Here is a 21,729-nt window from a genome sequence, read left to right on the forward strand (position 1 = left end):
TAAGGATTAAGTGGGGAATGGGAAAAAATACCAGCGTGGTTCAAACAGAACTGGCTGGTATCTTTAGTCGCCACAAAAGAACTAACCAGAAAAATAATTTCTGGCAAAAACATAAAAATCTGCGCTGATAGCAGACAAGCCCTATAAGCCTTGAACAGGCTAGGACTAGTACTAGAGTGCCACCAAAATTTAACCAAAGCCTCGATAGATAACATTATCCTGAGATGGGTTAAAGGGCACGACAGGAGTAAAGGTAATCGAATTGCCGACTCTTTAGCCAAGCAAGCGGCTGGACTAAGAATTTAAGGACCCAGTGGCACCTACGGCCTGATGACTTCCACGAATGAGGAACTAGCCGAACGTCACAACCATGCTCAATCCCTGAAGAGATGGGATGGAATCAAAGGATGCAATCTTGCTAGGAAAACCCTGGGTGACCCTGGGAATCTGGCGCCGAAGAAATATCTGGCAATGACCAGGAAAAATCTACGCTTAACACTAGGACTTCTGACTGGCCACTGTCAACTAAGGAAACACTTTCATAATATGGGGCTAGTGGACACACCTCTATGTAGGATGTGTGAACAGGAAGATGTAACTGTCCGGCATGTCCTATGCGAGTGTCTGGAGTTATCGTCAATAGAAAAGTGTGTTCGGCGAGTCTTGGCCTACACCTGCCGATATAAAGGAGATGTATCCAATGACCTGTCCACCTTCCTGGAAAGGACAGAATGGATGATGACCTAGGAGGACAACTCCTCGGGAGGATATACAATAGGTCACATGTGGCTAAAGTGCTGTGGGCCTACACTCACCTTCCCTACTCTACAGGTACAGAGTTCCATCATGTGATTAGTGTAATTTAGTATTTGATTTCGTCGTTTGCTATAAATTTTTGTATTCCCAAAGTACTTAAAGTAATCGACGACTGGGCTCTAACCTGATAAGATTTGATTTCAGAAGTTACACTTTTTATTCACTCGAAGAACACAAGTTTTTTCAAATATCAAAAATAGACTTAACTGAGTGACATTTTTCATCAATAACAAATATCATTTTTCATTTCACTCGTTCCACTTGTCCTTGACGTTTCTTTTTGTTATTTCACCAGTATCCTCATCAGTCTCAACAGTGTAGAATTCAAGGAATCATCATGAGATTTATCATGCCTTTTCTTATTTGGCAATCTTTTTACAAACTTTCGCATGTGTTTATGAAAACTAAGAGGCCGTGTACTGATAAAGTGCAGTTATTATTACAGTTTACCTTGACATTTGAGAATGCTTTCCAGGCGTTTGTATTCAGATCGTTTCCAGGCGTTTGTATTCAGATCGATATTCGAATATATTGCGGGCTGCAAATTCTCTTGACTATTTAGTTGCGAGTCTTGAAAGTCGATTTAAATTTTTCTCAAAAATTGCATTTTGACCCACACACAAGTATATGCATTTTAACTACATACTGCTAGTAACACTATAAACCAAAAATGCACTGAATTCTTATCTCATACTTCACACATGCCAATGGTAAATCCCCTTTTTATTTTACAGTTCATTGAACGTTGATAAATGAATAAATTATAGTTAAATTCCTTTGAAATGAGGTTAAGGTAATTGCTGTTAAGAATTAGAAGGTAATGAAATGAGCATCTGTAGAATAGTTTTTATGTTACTCTTGATTGCCATGCAAAATGATCAGTTATCGCATTTATGTTCAACAACAAATTAATTCGGAAAGTTGTTTCTTTGTTGGAGTTTCTTAGAAATCACTTATGTAGCTTTGAGAACTATCAACGTTCAATAATTTTCACAGGCTCAGTCACAATTAGATAAATAGTTTTTAAAATGGATTTTTTTTCTATTTACCAGCTGTCGTTCCGGACCATAAACAACAAAAGTCGAAACGTGTTTGACTGAGAATTGAAGAGGTCTTACTTTTTAACATACAATTCCTAGCACATTATTCAGCTAATCAATAATAATTTGTAAGTAGTATCAGCAGAAATGATATGTCTAACTGCATACATAGAGTCTGCCTCACTGATGGTTGTTTTAAAAGTTTTGTAAGTCAATTGTTTGGTTCACAATGTTCCTTATCTTACTTATCTCAATCTGTCAGATTGAAAATAGGGGAAGATCGTTTTTTGATTGTTTTCTTTTATTGATATAATAAAGGATAGGAAAGAATTGAAAATGAAATCAATAAAAATCAATTAAAACCTATAAACGTCCACAGATTTTTTTTTTCAGTCACAAACCATATTCATCCCAAACTACTTTCCCTCAATTTTGAACTGGATGCAGAGTTTCATGTGAAAATACTTATAATATATTTATTCACGGTGTGATGTAATAAATCATTTTCGAATAGATGTTCCGTAGCCGTACATAATTGACTCGGTTAAGAAGTGAAAAATGTAATATCTACTTCAAACACGCAATGTTTTATGATTTTATATATCCCCCCATGCCCCCTCCCGTGCCGTGAGTGCCCTGAGTTAAAATCTTCTCCACACGGTTACTATGTGCAGAACATCCAATTTCGTCCATCCACCCCCGCTCCTCCGGAGAGGTCCTCAACTTACGAATGGCACTTCGGCAAGATTGACATCTGACCTCTTTTAGTCGAAAGTCAGCCTTTAGGTGCTTTTACTTTCCAATCTAATGTTTGCTTTTATCATGGCTTTCCTAACTAAATTTTTGCACGGGGTCCCCTAAAACTAATCGAAGACGAGTGTCTTTATGTCGCGAGCAAGTTTTTTTTCTCAATGAATCTGAAAATGAGATAAATCTGAAGTCTGGTTTAGAAATTTTTTATACTTACCGGGGCCGCCTGATAGCGAATTTTATATATTGAATCCCAAAATACTTTTTATACACATACCTAACTGTACTGCTTACCTGATTCAAACAAGTAACTCCCTGAGAAATTTTCAATTTTCGTTAGCAAAGAGGATGACGTCATGATTCGACTCGATCTACTAGTGCTTCAGTTAGCTACTTTATCCACGACTATTGTATTATACCATTATACGTCTGTTTGCTCAACCTCAATAATACCAATTTTTCAGTGATGTCAGATGCTTTCTTCCTTGATTATGTTTTTTTGCTACAAACAGTCGAATTCTAAAATTGTATCGTGTAAACCACCAAATATTTTCAATTCAGTTTTGCACCTACATATAATAAAAAATTAAAAAAAAGAATTTTCCTAGACGAGATTTGAACTCGAGACCCGTAGTTACAAGGCAAAAAAATCAAAATTCTTTATTTGTCCATTCTGATTATAACATCAACAAAAAATCTTTTTACATATATACAAAACAGAAACATTCTCCCACATGCGGGATGAGGGTTAGGGTAGAAAGGGGGATAGGTATAGGGGGAAATGGCAGGAGGATGACTGTTTGTTGATCCTAACAAGACAACAGAAGAAGTGCCCCCACTCAACAGACTTTCGCTTTTAGCCTCCCTCTATGTCGTCTCGCTTCCTGCCGAAGCTCACGCGAGAGTTCTCCTTTTGGTGCAATTTCGATATTGCTGTATCTCGTTTACTTATGTAAGCCAATGTTAATTGTCCAGAACCTACTGAAAAGAGTTCATGAATAAACTTATTACGGGTTACAAGGCAAGCAGCATCTACACTGAGCCATCAGTGACTCTGAATGTGCGTGTCGTATCTGCTTTTTAAGATATCATGTTTCTCGAAATATTTTATACATCAAAAAACTTTTGGACCAAAACAAATTTGACTCAAACCTTTATGTTTTGTATGAAATATTCGTTTTTAAAAATATATATAGCGATTCACATTGGATATGAATCGCTGGAGATTAAATCCATTTGGAAAAACGTTCTCAGGAAGTTTATTTCACATAAACGTAGTTCTCCAGATGTCTTCAGTCCGTCGCGTATTTCTGATATATACCGCTTTTGGTGGAATCAAATGTGCCAAGTCACTTGAACACCTCCCGTGAAAGTATCTATAGAAGAAAGACAAATCTCCAACCTTTCTTCGATGTTCCAGGGTATCAAGGTTGCACGTGGTGTTTCTGTCTCCAGTCAGGTGGATGGCTCTTTTCTGGATGGAATCCAGCAACGTCAGGATATTTTTGGGGGCAGAGCTCCATACCTGAGAACAATACTCCAAAGAAGGCCTGATCTAAGCTTTATAAAGCATCAAAAGTTGCTGAGATGTGTACACTTTTCTTGTTTGGAATAGTGTTCCAAGCTTTTAAGAAGCAACCTTTGCAATTCCAGCGACATGATTGTGCCAAGACATATTAGTTACCATTTTAACCCCCAACAAACTTATCGAAGCAGAAAGCGGAATTGTCTGACCTGACATTATTATATCCGGTTCGGAGAAATTTATCTTCTATGAAAAAACCGATCCCTGGGTTTTTGTGGCATTGAATTGAACCTGGCTATTATTCTCTCGGCGATTAGGCCACTCGTCAGCGGCTCGTGAATACCTCGTGAATAATCCCCTTCTATGCCCCTTCCCGGATTGAGTGCCCTGTAGTAAAAACTTCGCCCCACAACTAATTTGCTCTCCGAGCGGGGGTGGATGAAGTGGATGGACACTCTAGCAAGAATGACATCTGACCTCTTTTGGTCGAAAGTCAGCCTTTAGGTGCTATTCTTTCTAATTGGTGTGAATAATAGCAATTTTTATACGCTGGTTGAATAATATACTATTATTACCTGTAGAATATGAATAAATGATGAAGCCCTTTCACCTTAATCAGTTATATTATTTTTCTCTCCAGCAAAACGAAGGAGCGAATGTGCTTTTTCTTTTAATGAAAATATTTTTATTTTTAATATATGTGACGCTATCAAACCGTTGATACACTGGTGAAAATGTGTTTCAAATCATTGATAAATAGGAAGGAGAGAAAAAATAAAACTGTAACAATCTTTTGTAATTAAACTGTGTCTGTTGATGAAAACTTCAAACTTTAAATCGGAAGAACGGTAAATTCATTTCATTTTAAGAAAGAAATACCGGACCTGCGACAAAATAATGGGAGCATTGAAAGAACACCAAAGTATGTCTCCAGTGATAGGCAAAAAGAAATTGTGGATCGAAAATGATGAAATTATTTGCTGGAGGGGACATTGGAAGTGTTGAGAGCGATTTATTGATGTTTGAGTAAACCATTCTGGCGATTACCATGAAGACATGAACGACAATGTGAAGAATATTTTGGGCAAATGTCATTCGTGATGGATAATGCAAGTTATCATCAGTGCCGGATTTAAGCATATGCAACATAGGCAGTTGCCTATTGGCCGCCTCCACACCACAAAAAAATCAAATTAAATCGATAAAAGCTCAGTAAAAACCAAAAATTACTGAGTTTTGTTACGAATAGTTGTTACAATAGTCAGTATTGCTACTATGAACTATTCGTTAAAAATTCAGCCCCGCATTTTTATGTCGAGTCTGGAAAAACAAGTATATATACAAGGAAATGCAAGAAAAGCTTTTTCATTCGAAGAACAAAAAACGGTGAGGCTAAAAAACGCTGGTGGTTATGTTTTTCTATATGCAAAGGGCATCTCTTCTGTTTTGTATGCAAGCTTTTCTCACCCGTACGGTCACAGTTTACCCATGAGGGCTTTTGTGATTGGAGAAATGCCGTCGCACGATTGATTGATTGAACATGAAACCTCGAAAAATCATTTAAAGGCTTCAATCGATTATAGTGGGCGATCCCAGTAAATTGGTCGCATATATCGAGAACTGTCGGAGCAAATGGAAAAAAGTGTTAAATATTGGCGAGAAGTTCTTAAAAGAGTATTGCGAGTCATAGATTTTATTAGCGAAAGGGGATTGGCATTTAGAGGGGACAACGAAACTTTCATATCTCCTAACAACGGCAACTACCTTGGAATATTAGAATTTTTAAGTGATTACGATGTTTTTTTTTAAACATTTAGAAGAACATGGCAACCGCGGAAGTAGTCACACAAACTACTTGTCATCCACGATTTGTGAGGAACTACTAGAAATTTTAGGAAAAGCCGTTTTAAAAAAATTATTGATCGAGTGAAAATTGCAAAATATTTTTCAGTTTCTCTGGACTCGACTCCTGACGAATGCCATGTTGACCAATTGACATTAGTGGTTCGATTTATTGAGTGACACGCTCCTGTTGAGCGTTTTCTTATGTTTATGTCTAACCAGGATCATAAAGCAAAGTATATGTATGAGGGCTTGATTAATTTTCTAGAACAAAACGAGCTGAATCTGAAGAACATTCGTGGACAGTCCTACGACAATGATTCTGCAATGAGTGGCAGATATAATGACCTATAAGCATTAATACAAGAAAAAAGTAGCCTAGCAGCTTGGGTGCCGTGTGTTGGGCATTCACTCAATCTCGGCAGCCAGTTATTGTCTCAGAGCAATAAGTTTCTTTGATTTTCTAGAAGAGCTGTATGTATATTTTACTGCTTCAACTAACAGGTAGTCGCTGTTTAAGAGAAGCAAAAACTGACCAGCCTATTCTTGTGCCGAAAAGAACGACAACAACTCGCTGGTCATCTCAAGATGAAGCCACTTAAGCACTCTTGCGAGGCTATAAAGGTTTTATAATTGCCCTCAATGAAATTATTGAGGACGAAGAAGACATGATGGTATGGCAAAGTTAGAAACAGCTATATATACAGTTTTTTGAGATGATATTTTGGGACATATAAACAAAGTCAGTGAAAGCCTACAAAATTCTCGTTTGGACTTGAACACTGCTGCAGCACTGCTTACTTCATTAAAATCAACCATTGAAAATGAAGAGACAGTTTTAATGAATATGAAGTAAAAGCTTTCGAGCTCGTTGATTGCCGAAACTACGAAGAAGAAAAAAGGAGAAAAACAAAAAGAAACGTCCGGTTGTTCACTTTAGATTTCACGCAAGCTTCGGAAGTTCAGTTGTCACCCTCGGACAAATTTATAACTCAAAGCTACCTCCCAGTTATCGACCAGCTCATGACCGCTCTTCAGAAGAGAATGGACGCGTACCCACTTCTAAATGCACGATTTGGATTTTTGAAAAATTAACTTGTAGGTAGGTACCTCTAGTTCAATTTTGAATACATTTTGTTAGCCAATTCATTCAGTTGCTCCCTTCTTTAACTTTACCTTAACAGAAACTTTCAACAGTTAACCACAAACGATTTGAGGGCCTCCACCACATGCCCCGCCTATGGGCCGCCGAAGTCCAAATTCGGCGCTGGTTATCATTCCAGAAAAGTTGAAAGAATACCAATTAAAGCAAGGAGAAAAGCGATTATTATTGACAAAAAAAAATATTTTGATGGAAGTATGGTTAAAAAAGAACTCTTGTCCAAGGCATGTTCAAATGAAGCCCACTTAATTCGTTTGGGCTCAAATAGAAGTTTTCGTTACAAGATGAAATACTGCATTTGAAATAAATGGTGTCAAAATATTCTTTGAGGATCCTTGAAAAATGTCGATTCCGAAAAACGTTATAAAAGAGGAAGACAACATGTAAAAATCAGACTATTGAGTTGAGGAAATTGTAGAATAATAACACACCATAATTTTTGCCTATACCTTCAATTTTTTTGAATAAGTATACTTATTCAATATTGTATATATTAGACTATCATAACAATACAAACGCAGGCCTCTGCAGGTTATAAAACGACCCGAAGGATCATAAAATATTTTGTTTGCGTTATGCCTGTTAAAGTATTATAAATCCACCCATTCATGCTGTGCGGTATAGTTATAAACTATCGCCATTATGGCTAACTGAATATATTGTAATTATTGTCCAGGAAATTGAATATGGTTATGTATAAAAAAACCTTGTAGATCATCACAGTACTGGAAGGCCAGAGGGCCTTGCCAATAAGAAAAATTGGTAATTATTTGGGACCTGCCAAACGTAAATTATCAGGTTTATCAAAAAATACGAATTCAATCTAAAAGTGAAGTGTCTTTATTTTTGATTGTATAGAAAATTGTTTCGAAACAGAATTTGAAGGTACTTTACTCTTGAGCAAAATTAATATTTTTTGATACATCAATTCTCATTAAATTAACAATACAAAAGTTTTCCATATAGATCGATGTCGTTGATGCGGGATTTTCGATGGAACATCTACTATAAAAAGTCTACTAAATATTTTCAAACTTCAAATAAACAAAAAAGGTCTATATGGATAAAAAAGTTGATTTAGCGAGAAATTATCTTTATGGTTCAATTTGAGCAAGTTATTAACAATTTCTCGTTGTATTCCAGGTATATGTTTCCTATATTCAGAAAAACCTTCAAGGAACAGTTAACGGAAGACGATCTGTTCAGACCCTTGAAGGAATATAAGTCTAGCGAGATAGGATCAAGGTTGGAAAGAATATGGAAAGAAGAATACAGGATACATAAAAAGACAGCCCTCTACAGGGCAATATTTAGGTTATTCGGTTTCAAATTCGCCCTGTACGGATTCTTGAGATTACTTAACGAACTTATATTAATGTGAGTATTAGAAAAAATTATATTTGATTATTTATCATTTTAATTCTGCGACTACCTCGCAAAAAAAAATTTACTAGTTTTTTAATTTATTTCATATTGATTATACCGCGTAGTCTGGCACTACTGGCAACAAACACTACAAATGTTGAGGAATCTAGATATGAGCGAAGCATGTATTCATTGATTTTTCAAGCTCACTTTAAAAGGCATCGGGTTGTTTGGTGTAGCAAAGGTTCTCATCGTAATCACTTTACGTTGTCACTTGTGAAAAAAAGATGAAAATAGTACTTTCAGGAGGATAAGAGCCATACTTTTAGGGTCTTATCATGATAACTTGAACTTAAAGATGTGTGCCTTTCATCTCTCTCATTGTTTTTCATTTTTACGATTCCACAAAGTGAGAAACTGTTTAGCTTGAGTAGGTATACTCAGATGCCGATTATCAAGGATTCCCAACTCCAGCTGTCATGGGGAGCAGATAACTCGAGAAATTATCAAGGTATTTTTCCAGATAGTCTATTATTGTCGGATTTTGATTTGAAAAAATTAGCTGCAGGAGTTTCATAAAAGGTGCATCTAGTAATGTCCTGCAAAAAAATCTCGCTCCTTTCTTGTTTTGGGCGCCGTTTATTAATTTGTGTGATAATTAATACCGCCTTTGCTTAGGCAACGACTAAAGGTAACGGTACGAGGTTCGGATTTTGTAATCCACCAAGGAAATTTTAGTTGACGTAATCATGAAGAAGAGGATCGCGTTCTGTCCAGGAGATGAGTGCAAAAGGGGTCAATAATGAGAATATTACCGGTCAGGTTGTAGTAACTGAATTGTCAATACAGACTTGTGCGACATAACACTATAGCAGGGGTGGGTGGCTGGTACACCGTAGATTCAGAAAAAAACTCTTGTCAAGACAATAGCAGACAACTATCATATACTGGTACAACAGGTATACCAAACAATGGACCATTTGAAGAAGATAACTTGCCTCTTCCTGAAATGGTATCCGAAAAGTAGACACGACGAAAGATGACCCCATGGAAGTCTATCTAATTTAGTCAGCACGAAATGACGATCGGGACAACCCGGTACCATAAGAAGAGGGATTCAACTGGAGAAAACCTATCATTGGAGAGGTTTTTATGAAGACGTCAACAGTAATGAAGATCAAGATGGAGAAGCCATGACTAAGTTTGAAGGAAGGACAAACATCAAAATAGCCGGGGATTGGACATAGCGTTATTGACCAGGGCAATAACGTTTGAAGCTTTCGTAGTATTGAAGTAGGATTTGGTAATTGGGGTACCTATAAGGTTGTAAATTTGATAATAATAATAATGTTATTAAAAGTAATGTATTGCAAATAAATTAAGGTAACTCACAAAAAGTGAACTTTCGGCGTGAGATGCCTAACTACAGTGAAAGTTTATAAATAGGCTAAGCTAGTGTTGAGAGAATGTCTCCTATACACAGTTATAGTACTCGAATATAGGAGAAATGTTTTTGTTATATTTAAATGGATGTAACCAGTCACGAATATTTTCAGTCATTTGATATTTTTTTATCTAATATATAAAAATGAATTGCTGTTCGTTAGCCTCGCTAAAACTCGAGAACGGCTGGACTGATTTGGCTAATTTTGCTTTAGAATCATTTGTGAAAGTCTAGGGAAGGTTTAAAAGGTGAAGAAATATGAAAAAAAAAAATAATTATAGTAAAAGAACTCGACAACGGCTGGACCAACTTTTATTATTTTTGTGTTTTTGGATTCGTCTTCATCTAGAATAGGATAGTAAGTATTGAAATATGATAATTTATCAATAAAAAAATAATAATAATGAAAGAACTCAAAAACTGCTAGACCGATTTTTATGATTTTTGTCTTTTTGGATTTGGGAATAGAATAATAAGTATGGAAAATGGTATTTCATTAATGAAAATAATAATAATAAAAGAACTTAAGAACGGCTGGACCAATATCAATAAGTATCGAATATGATATTTTATCAATAAAAATAGTAATAATAAAAAAAGCAAAACGTCAGTGATAATAGTTACGTGTTATAATAAAACGCAACTGGTAGCTCACATGTATATCACAGGGTGTTTTATTGAAGAGATCACTCTTACTGCCAATTCCCATTTATTTTATTATATTCCCAATACTATTTATTTTATGTTACTTGATAATTTTATATCAATTTTAAAATCCTAAATTTGCTCCTTCATCGACTGTTAGGCGAAACGACATTCGCCGGGTCCGCTAGTCTCGAAATATATCTATTATGATGATTTTTAATCTGAAGTGTTAATAAATGTAGTACTAACTGGAAAGTGATTATCAACGGGAGTTTTTCAACAATCTCCTCGAATAATGACACATCTAGTTGTTCGATCCATGTAAATACGCTGTGAGGTTGCCATTTTTCAAAATAAAATTACAATAACCATTCTAAAGTTATTCACTTCATTCTTCCACATTATATGCAGCTAGAAAATTTGAGTACCATTTTGGGGATGAAATTAGAATAAACAGTGCTTCTCTGATTTTTTTTCGCATACACAAAATTGTTTCATAATTTTTTTGAATAAAAATATGTTTTCGAAAAAAAATGTAATGATATTAACTCACTATATCTACCTGTTCAGTTCATTCTGCTGTGGATATAGAGTAGATTATTCTGAGCACCTATTAGGTTTAATAAGTGTAATTATCAATTAAAACAACTTTAAATAATGATAGTAATTTTAACTAGAAGATACATTGTCTACCTTTTCAGCTAGACGTCATAAACATATCTTTTCTTGATTAAATAATGGATATAAGTATCTAAATGTTGATTTACATTCCCAAACATGATTAATCATGATTTTATATCTCCTACTTTTCTCGAAATGTAATTTGATCCAAATTTATACAGGGACTCCGCATAGTCTACCAGAACAAATGAATATTTAGTTAGTAAAATAATATCTATTTAGAAGTAGGCTTCGATGTAGTTTATTTTGTTGTTTCAAATCTGTTTAAAATCTGTTTTAACAACCCTTGGAAGTCGAAACTTGTGCGAGCTAACGACTAACGAGGTCTTAACTTTTAACGTGTGATTCCTAACACGGGTTAGATGATGACAAGTGAAAATCAATAGTTCAGCCTGGAGCTCAAACTACTGACCAACACGGATATGAGGACACATGCAAATTTCAGTTGGTTTTTGGAAAGACTATGTTCTCCCCACTTATGAATTATAAATAATCCCAAAATCATTAGTTATCTTTGGTGTTCCTCTTCAGTTATGCAAAACATTCATTTTTCTGGAGCTTCTTTATTTCACTGGCATTTGCTAAAAATTCAAAAAAAATCTTGTGTTGCATATCAACTATATCAGGATCCACTTGATTTATAATTAGAATAGAAAGTATATTGGATTGATTAAACGGAATTTGACTAACAAAACAAACTAACATATCTTTCTTTTTCAGAGTTGTAATGCCTTTATGTATAGGAAAACTAGTTTCATTTTTTGATGTAGACCAAAAGACAATATCACAAAACGAAGCCCTCTCGTATGCAGGCTGTTTAGTACTGTGCCTACTAGTGGATGCCTTCGTTGGCCATCCCACCCTCATGGGGTTGCAACACTTGGCAATGAAGATAAGAGTGTCTTGCAGTTCTTTAGTGTATCGGAAAATTCTAAGATTCAGTAGGACTGCTTTAGGTAATACAACTGTCGGTCAATTAGTAAATTTGTTATCCAATGACGTCAGTAAATTTGATCAGATGTTTGGTTTGGTTCATTACGTGTGGATTGGACCGATACAAGTTGGTTTGGGTACTTGGTTGCTGTATAAAGAAATTGGAATAAGTGCATTTTTTGGTGTGGCTTTCTTGGTATCCTTTGTACCAATACAAAGTAAGTATTTTTAGTAGTAGATTGTTTCAAAAGTTTTGTACATTTCAATGTCATGTGTTTCTGAGGCTACATATCTCAATAAATATTTATTCTACTGTGTCATGAAATATACTGATCGATAGAGAATTTTGTACTCTATACACTGATACTGTTCATTTTCCCTCAAATTTTAGATTTTATACCTCTTTTCTGCTTATTACTAGATACTATACAGGGTGTAACTAAATAAGTGTAAAACATTTAAGGAGGAGATTCCTCATAGAAAAAAAGATAGGATCTTTCATATTAAGAAATTTCATTGGAGCATCCCTTGTTAAGATACAGCCCCTTAAAGGGGGTACATAAAATTTGTATAACATTTTTTTTCACAAGCACTAAAAAAGTTACAATATTGAAATTAACCTGACGTTTTGTACTACCAAAAAGACACTTAGCCAGAAATTTATTTGATTTACCCCATGGTTGTAAGGAGTGGAAAACGCAACCCCTAAAATTCATATCCAATGTAACTTTTTGTCTTATTATTTGTTTACCATTTAAAAATTTATTTCCGATAGCCTGTTTCATTCTAAACAAAAAATGTCTCATGGGTTTTTTGCCCAAAATAAACCAGTTCGCAGCAAAAAATTATTTTACGAACAACTGCAGAGATACTTTTTCAGTGCTTGTGAAAAAACTTATACAAATTTTATGTACCCCCTTTAAGGGGCTGTATCTTAACAAGGGATGCTCCAATGAAGTTTCTTTATATGAAAGATCCTATCTTTTTTTCGATGAGGAATCACTTCCTTAAATGGTTTACACTTATTCAGTTACACCCTGTATACTTGGTATATAAAAAAATATATGTTTTGTTTGTTTTTGTTTGTTTTTTTCCGTTAACCAGCTATCGCACCCCTACGAACGACAACCCTCAGTAGTCGAAACTTGTGCGAGCTAAGGACTAACGAGGTCTTACCTTTTAACACTTGATTCCTAAAACGGGTTGGACGATAACAGGAAAAAATCAAGCGTTCAGCCTGCGGCTTGAACCATCGGCGGATTGTGAGGAAATCGACGAAATGTACTGAAAATTGTGTCAGTATCCGCCGTCATTGGTCAACAGAAGAGCTCCGATCCTTCTCCACGACAACGCCCGTCCACACGTTTCACAAATCACCGTTCGAAAATTAAACAAATTGAGCGTCGAAGTTCTGCCTAACTCACTTTACTTCTTAGGCCGCTTTTCAACCGACTACCATCTTTCCAAGCACTTTCTCACTGGTAGAACCTTCGCCAATCAAGACCAGGCAAAAATGAACTTCGTCGACTTTAATAGTAGTCTGAGTTTGAATGTGAAAAAAACTAAATGTATTACATTCACCCTATTGCAGAACGATCAACCTGGATATAACGTAATCCATATACATGACAGAGACTGTACTAATACAACAAACTGCAATTGTGCTGTTATAGAAAGAATGAAAATGATTAAGTATCTGGGAGTTATTGTGGATTGGCGTATAATATGAGATGGGATGACCATATAAACTATGTTGTAAAACGACTCAGACTCTTAACAAAAACATTCTATGAATTGAGAAATATTATGGAGTACAAAAATGTTATCACCATATACCAGTCTCTAGCAGAATCTGTAATAATATATTGTATTGCTGCCTGGGGTGGTACTTTTAACAATTGTCTCAATATCCTCCAAATATCTCAAAATTCAATGTTTGTTTGAAGGTGGTTGACAATGTTTCGTGGTGTATTTCATCAATTCGGACATACATTGTCTAATATAATATAAATTGATTTGAAATCCCTGAAAAAATTAAAAGGATTAACCGAAAATGACAATTTTATTTTAAACAAAAAACTGAAATTACAAAGAAATAACATACAAGCAACAACCAAAAAAATAAAAAAATTTAAATATTAATAAAAGCTGAAAATTAAAAATTTAAAATATTATTAACAAAAAATGAAAAATAAAAATTAAGAGATTCCGAAACAAGTTACGTCACGACGTTTCGATTGCTAGTATCCACAATCGTCTTCGGGTGAAAACTGGACTTATTCCCTGCACGTCGTCTTGATTTCAGACAGGTTGAAGCCTGGCTCCCTTACCCTTTGGACTGATGTTTGCCAGAAGGACAAACGGGTCATAACTGATGGTGAGTGTTGATGGTATGACGGCATGAATGTCCTCAGACATCAGTACCGCCCTTCACGGTGTACCCCTACCTGGCTGGGGTGGGTTGGATGAAGAAATTGTTCATCTTTTAACGGAGGACATAGGAGCCTCATTCGACAGAGTATCGGGGCCTTCTGTATCGGAAGGGGTCGTCTACAGTATAATCCATAGCTTTCCTGACTCATTCCTTCGAGATCTGACTATTTATAGGTCATTCGAGTGCTTTCACCTATTCCCTCTTCCCTCTCTCCGCTTCATTGGTTTAAGGGGGAGATGACCATTTGGCGGGAGTTGTTGGACAACATATACGTGGCTTCTTTGAATTTTTTATCCTAAACCAGTGTTCCTCTTTGTGGATGATTTTCAGGTTGAGCCCACTTTATGTTATGTTGATGAGTCCAAACATGCTCTGCTATTCCGGATTCGCTGGTTTCTCCTCACTGTGTGTGTTTCTTGTGCTCAGCAATGCGAACTTTCAATGGCCTCTTAGTTTCACCGATGTATGATTCACCGAACTCACAGGGTATCAGGTAAATGCAATTCTTGGAATCGCAGTCCGCGTTTGTGGCCTGGTTTTCGAAAGGCTGCTACGGATAGCGTTCCCAGATCTGAAGCAGGTCCTGATGTTATACTTGGACCCAATTCTTATTCTTTTCGATAATCTTCTGATGTAGGGAAGTACAAGTGCTGGTTGTGGCGGGTTCTCTTCCTTGTGGAGCTCTTGCTGTCGTCTAGCTATAGCCTGTTCTACCATCACTCTGGAGTAACCATTCCGTTGAAGGTCATGTTTGATGATGCCTAGTTCCTTTTGCGAGACCTTCCTTTGTATTACAGAGCCCGAAAGCACAGTCTAGTAGAGTCTTGATGATTCTTCTCTTAGTCGATTGATGGTGTTAAGTGAAAGCACTCGAATGACCTATAAATAGTCAGATCTCGGAGGATTATCACCCGAAGACGATTGTGGATACTAACAATCGAAACGTCGTGACGTAACTTGGTTTGGAATCTTTTAATTTTTATTTTTCATTTTTTGTTAATAATATTTTTTAATTTTCAGCTTTTATTAATATTTCATTTTTTTTGTTGCTTGTATGTTATTTCTTTGTAATTTCCGTTTTTGTTTAATAAATTTGTTATTTTCGGTTAATCTTTTTAAATTATTTTCAGGGATTTCAAATCACTTTATATTATATTAGACAATGGAAGTCCGAACTGTTCAAAATACAATGTTGAAAATATTATTCAAAAAACCTAAACTGTACTCTACCGAATGTCTGTATAAGGAAACGTAGTTACTGAAAACGAGAGAACTGTTTAACTTGGGTATACACAAAAAAATTACACTTTAATCAACAAAAAAAAACAAGATTCGTTACTAGTTCATCCATAAACATACCAACATTTAATAAAAGTCACACACAGAGATGCATTTTCTATCATGGTCCAAAATTATTCAATCTTCTGCCAGATAGCATAAGAAACAATTCCAATCTCAATACATTCAAAAAATCCATCGAAACGTTCATTATGTTCAATACCGAACTTCTAGATTTATTCAGCTAAATATAAATGATGTTCACCAAGCTCTTCATCATTCCCATTATTCATCAATTCTGTAAATTAATTAATTGAAATGTATGTACCAATTGAAATCCACGATGAAATGCACACACTGTGGATACTCTTCAGTACCATTTGATCCTTTCTGGGATTTGTCTCTCTCCATACCACAAAGAACCGACCAATTGAGTTTGTGGCAATGCTTAGATTATTTTACAAGAGAAGAAACTTTGGATGGAATTGAAAAACCGACGTGTTCGAAATGCAAGGAAAGGAGAAAATGCATAAAGTCCCTATCAATCCACAAGTTTCCGTATATTTTAGTAATACATTTTAAAAGATTCTCTCCAACGGAAAGGCAAATTGAATGATGTCATCGAATTTCCTCTAGAAGGATTGGATATGGACAATTTTGCAGGAGAAAATGTGGCTACTTGTTATAATCTATATGCACTTTTAAATCACAGTGGGACTACTAACAGAGGACATTATACAGCATACTGCAGACACCCGTATACTAGCGCGTGGCACAAATACAACGATTCACACGTGTCACCAATTTCACCAAAGTCGCTTGTGAGTGGAGAAGCATACGTCCTCTTTTATGTAAAGGATGGAACAAAATCGCGCCTTTAAGATAACCGAGAGAAAGTTTAACTTTTAGTTTCTTCAATTTTGTATTTTTTTTTCCTATATAGATATAGGTATAAGATAGTTAATGACATATAATTGAATACCCTGAGTGGTAGATGGAAAGGGCAACACAAGTACTTTATTTACTTGGGTGCATCAATCCTCACTCTGAGGGTAATTAAACTGTATATATAAACTGTAAATATTAGACAACACAAACATTTTGAAAATTATTTAAAATGCAGTCTGCAGTCAAAAAAAATATCTACACAATATCAACAACCTAATTGACTTGTGTTACATTGGCAAAAATGCACTGATTCAAATGGCGCTTATTTCGAAACAATTGAATAAGTATTCAGGAGATATTACAGTTTGAAATAGACTCCTAAAGACGGACAAAACTTTTGAAACAACTTAATATTATTATCAAATATAGCATATCTATGACTAGATAAGACTGATTAGTTGCTATGATTTGCAGTTTTGGATCTTGTTGGGTTATTTAACATTTTTTCAGCCTTTTCACATTTTGGGGACTAGATTAAACTCCACACTGAACTTTTGACATACGAATGGGTCACTTGTGATCTCAATGAAAAGGTATCTGCACTGAACAGTAAGCTTTACACAAAGGGTACCCACTTTGGTTGAATATTTGTTTTCAAATATAATTATGAGACTTAGCATGCTTTGACTTGATTGTTCAGAGTTACTTGCCATCTTAAATCTTCCACTATTTCCTGAATAGGATTGGATATAGTAACCATTAAAATATGTATTCGAAGATCAAATTTAGTAAATATCATCAAATTTTGACGACAATAAAGGTTCACTATAATTGTCATAAATGTAGGTGTTATCAAATAAAGTGTAATGAGGTAAAATCAAGTTGAGTTAGGTTAGGTGGTTACAGTATGTAATTAATGTCTGAATAAACCTAACCATCAGTATGATTTTCATAGAGTCAAATTAAGTTAAATTAGGTTTCGTAATAAAATGGTATTTTAATTTTGGCGATCATTTACTATTTTTGGTGGTATAAATTATTTATTTGGTGATAAGTTCAACAAAAAAATCATGACAAATTACTCCAAATAGGTTCAATTTCAAATGAAGTATCTCTCTATATGTTTATTACACAATACTCCTACCCTACCACCTAGCTTAACGTTAAAATTCAACTCATCTTACACACAGTACATTCAATAAAAGCTATAAAAAAAACTAATTCAATACTTCAAATCGCCATTGGCTGCATTAAACAGAATTACATGCCATTCATTGTATCGGGGTTATTTTTGGGTCCATTTTGAGAGGAAAACTGGATATGAACATATACCAAGTGTTTACTTTTGAATTACAGGCAAGATTGTAATAAAAAAATCTTGTTTCACAATTTACGTGTGACATAGACATTTTGATGAAGATTAGTACGTATCTTTCTACATGAGAACTCATTTTCTACTGTATGAAATTGGCAGTGGTGTCCGTGTGGGATTTGCACTGATTCATTTCAAGGAGAATCCCAAATTTTTCTTCAAGTGGGAAAATGTATTCGATGGACGAGTGATTTTTGCATAAAAAATAAAACTCATTGATTTACGTCTATAGAAAGTGCAATTAATGCAACATTATAGAATAAGTTACTTGATAGAATGATTTTTGAGTGGTAACATTATGAAATTAATCTTATTCAGATACATTTTTGAATGGTAACACAAAATTTTCCTTTAAAATAAATTAAATCAAATGTTGAAAAGGTCCGTCTCATGTGAATATACATGCCATCACGAACTTGTATATGAATATTACTGGAGTTTTTTCCCAACACCAAACCGTTATTTTAACACCTCGACACGTGTTTCGATCACCAAGTGATCATCTTCAAGAGAAAGATGTATGTATATGGTTTCATTTGTGGTCCAGATATCTTGTCATAACGATACCAGAGTCTGTTTGTTATCGAAAAATACTTATTAGACCTTGATACTTTTAGTAAGGTTTTTCCGATGATTTGAAAGTTCCAAACTTGGTAGACGGATAGACAAATATTCATATCTACAGAACACTGATGTAGTTATTTTTTGATCGCAGGCCAATAGGTATCAGATACAAAAGTAATTATGACTTTGAATTATTCTTCACGTGACTAAACATATTGTAGTTCTTTTATATGATACCTAATATTTCACATATATCTTGTATTTGTTTCAGTTTGGTTAGCAAAGAGAGCATCTGTGTTGAGACTACGGACTGCTCTGAGGACGGATGAAAGAGTTCGTTTGATGAACGAAATAATTTCAGGCATACAAGTTATCAAAATGTACTGCTGGGAGAAGTCGTTTGAAAAACTAATAGCATTTGCCAGAAGGTGAGCTGAAAACATATAGACAATTCAGGTTTTTTCCAATTTTTGACTTGCTGTCAAATCTTTAGTTTGCAAAAACTGTACTGACATACAAATTTATTGAGGACTTGAAAATTTGTTGAGGAAGCAGTTGCCATTTTCTACCTGTACTAAGTTATTGATTATTCTGAAATTTCCCAGAATAAATTAGTTTCCGATAATCGCCAGTATTCAGCTTAGCGCACATTGTCACAGATAAACAAAATTCAGGTACTTAATTAAGTTAAGGACCGACTGTTATTACACAAAGTAGTGTATAGATATATAAGGGTTCATTATCAATTATTTCAGTTTATTGTATTAATTTGAAAATGTCCTTATAGGACGAAAGCGCAGTAACGTACAAATACAAATGATATAAAAACATAGAAAGTTTTATTTTTCAATTTTCATGATGATCTTTTACCACGTATTAACAGCTACTTCCATCAATTTACTTCATGTGATAATGATAATTTTGGAATGTCAATCAGATGAGGACAGTTTCTATCTTTCACTGAAATACCCAACGGACAGTAAATATGTACAAGCTCTGACAGATTTTGAAATATCTAGTCGATATCTGAGAGGAACTGGTGGGTCAAACTGCGAAAATATTTTAATTAAAATGGAATTCCCTCAAATGAACTATATTCCTGTCAAAAATTTCAATAAACTACCTGAGACATACAAGAAAGATGTTCCGCTCAGATCCATCATCAGTTCAAGAGGTCCACCAGTCACCCATAACTTGTCCAGATTCCTACTTCTAATCATTCAACTACTAAAAGGCATTTTGTCAAGTTACTGGATGCAATGGATGTCACAGAATAATCAATTAATCAGTTTCTACATTGAAAGCTTGTACAACAACTTTTTTGTCGAAGAAGCACTCCAAATCATACAGAGGAAGCTATTCGAAGACGGGAAACATCTGTATAGCGGAAACCCACTCATACGGGACAGTATCTCAATCACTTATCCCACCACCGCCAATCTGTCAGGAGAGGAATCGACACTAATGATCATACATTCACGTTCTATACACAAAACAAAGTCTCGACAAGAAACTAGACCACATCGGGAAAGATCTTCAGCAGAATAGTTAATCCAAAAATCTGGTGGATCAAACTTTGGCTAGAAGACAAGAGTTCCGTGAAGAAGAGAGGCCGCCACAACCAGTGCTATCCCTCCTTTACGTCAGAGAAGTGTCAGAGAGGTTAAGAAGGATTGGGTCCAACTACAAGATAATAACCTGCTACAGATCGGGAAACATTGTCCCTAACGCCCTCACAAAAACCTAGCCACCAAACGCGATTCTAGAGTTGCATTTACCGAATACCATTTGAGTGTGCCAATGCTGGATGGGTGAAACCAAGAGGCCATTGTAATTTCGTATTGGCGAGCACAAGAAAAACACACAGCGAGGAGAAACGAGCATATTGGGATTGCGATATGGACTTATGACTTATGGTTCGCCATTGAGATCGTCCAGACGGAGAAACACTGGTATGAGAGGAAGTTTAAAGAAGCTGCACAGATGTTGACCAACGATGCATTAAACCAGGCTTGTGTGGAGAAACGCAACATATATAACCTCTAATCAAGCGGGAAAACTGTCTACGGAACTGGAAAGCGAGGGGAGAGGGTGGGGAGAGGGGAAGTCACCCAAGTGACCCATAAATAGTCTCAACTAGCTGAAGTAGTCCAGCCATTTCTCGAAAACAGTTATGAATATGAACAAATCGAAACTTCGTGAAGTAACTTAGTTTTATTATTTTAAATGGTTTTATTTATTTATTTTTTTTTCGTTTATTTTATTGTATTTTTATTTCACTCTATCAAAGTTTGTGTATAACCTAACCCTTTTTCAATTCATTTTCAGGTCACAACAATCTGTTTTCTTTACAAATTAGAATTTTTTGCTATTCATTCTCAGTCATTTTTTGTAATTAGTTGTGTTTTAACTAACTCAACCGAATATTTCACTCCGATTAATTTTATTTATTTATATGAGTTATCTCCATTACATAAAATACATAGAGAGAAGTAATAATACAAATACAGTTGATCGATATATAAACTAGAGATAGTTAAGTACAATTACAATAAATTAGTATACACAAGTAAATGTTATAATTCTGACTTCAGACTACTTTTCAATGTAGATAACGTAATATCAGTAACCTCCAATTTTCTATCATTGATCCTTTTGAGCGTGCAACCGATGGAAGAATATACGCCATAGTTGGTGGTTTGGAAAGGAAGGTGAAAGAGATCAATATTCCTGAGAGCTCTAGCAGGCATGGATTTTATGTAGGAGTTCAGTGCATATAACAAGACCATTAATTAATTTGTATATAAATATAAAATCAGCATTTTCTCTTATCTCACTCCATGAACTGAGGTTGAGATCATTTGCAATAAAATTATAATTATGGTTCTCAATATTTTAGTATTTTATATATTTTTAACATTCAATTCATTTTCATTTCGTTTGTTTTTTCATAGATTTCGAATCTGAATCTCTTAACGTCATTTAAGACC

The 21,729-nt window shown here is 35.1% G+C and overlaps 1 protein-coding gene across 1 annotated transcript in view; it reads left to right on the forward strand.

Annotated features, from left to right (window-relative positions):
• LOC111504969 (probable multidrug resistance-associated protein lethal(2)03659) overlaps positions 1-21,729 on the forward strand; it is a 57,930-nt gene that overhangs the window by 17,322 nt on the left and 18,879 nt on the right. Inside the window, exons 2-4 of the mRNA XM_023159692.2 lie at positions 8,279-8,512; positions 11,991-12,421; positions 19,011-19,167. Coding sequence (XP_023015460.2) covers positions 8,279-8,512; positions 11,991-12,421; positions 19,011-19,167 — 822 coding nt within the window. The remainder of the gene's footprint in view (positions 1-8,278; positions 8,513-11,990; positions 12,422-19,010; positions 19,168-21,729) is intronic.

This window comes from Leptinotarsa decemlineata, unplaced genomic scaffold (assembly GCF_025532065.1).
Source record: "Leptinotarsa decemlineata unplaced genomic scaffold, Ldec_3_MD MMD2_tig00026299_RagTag_RagTag, whole genome shotgun sequence".
In the NCBI taxonomy this organism is placed as follows: domain Eukaryota; kingdom Metazoa; phylum Arthropoda; class Insecta; order Coleoptera; family Chrysomelidae; genus Leptinotarsa; species Leptinotarsa decemlineata.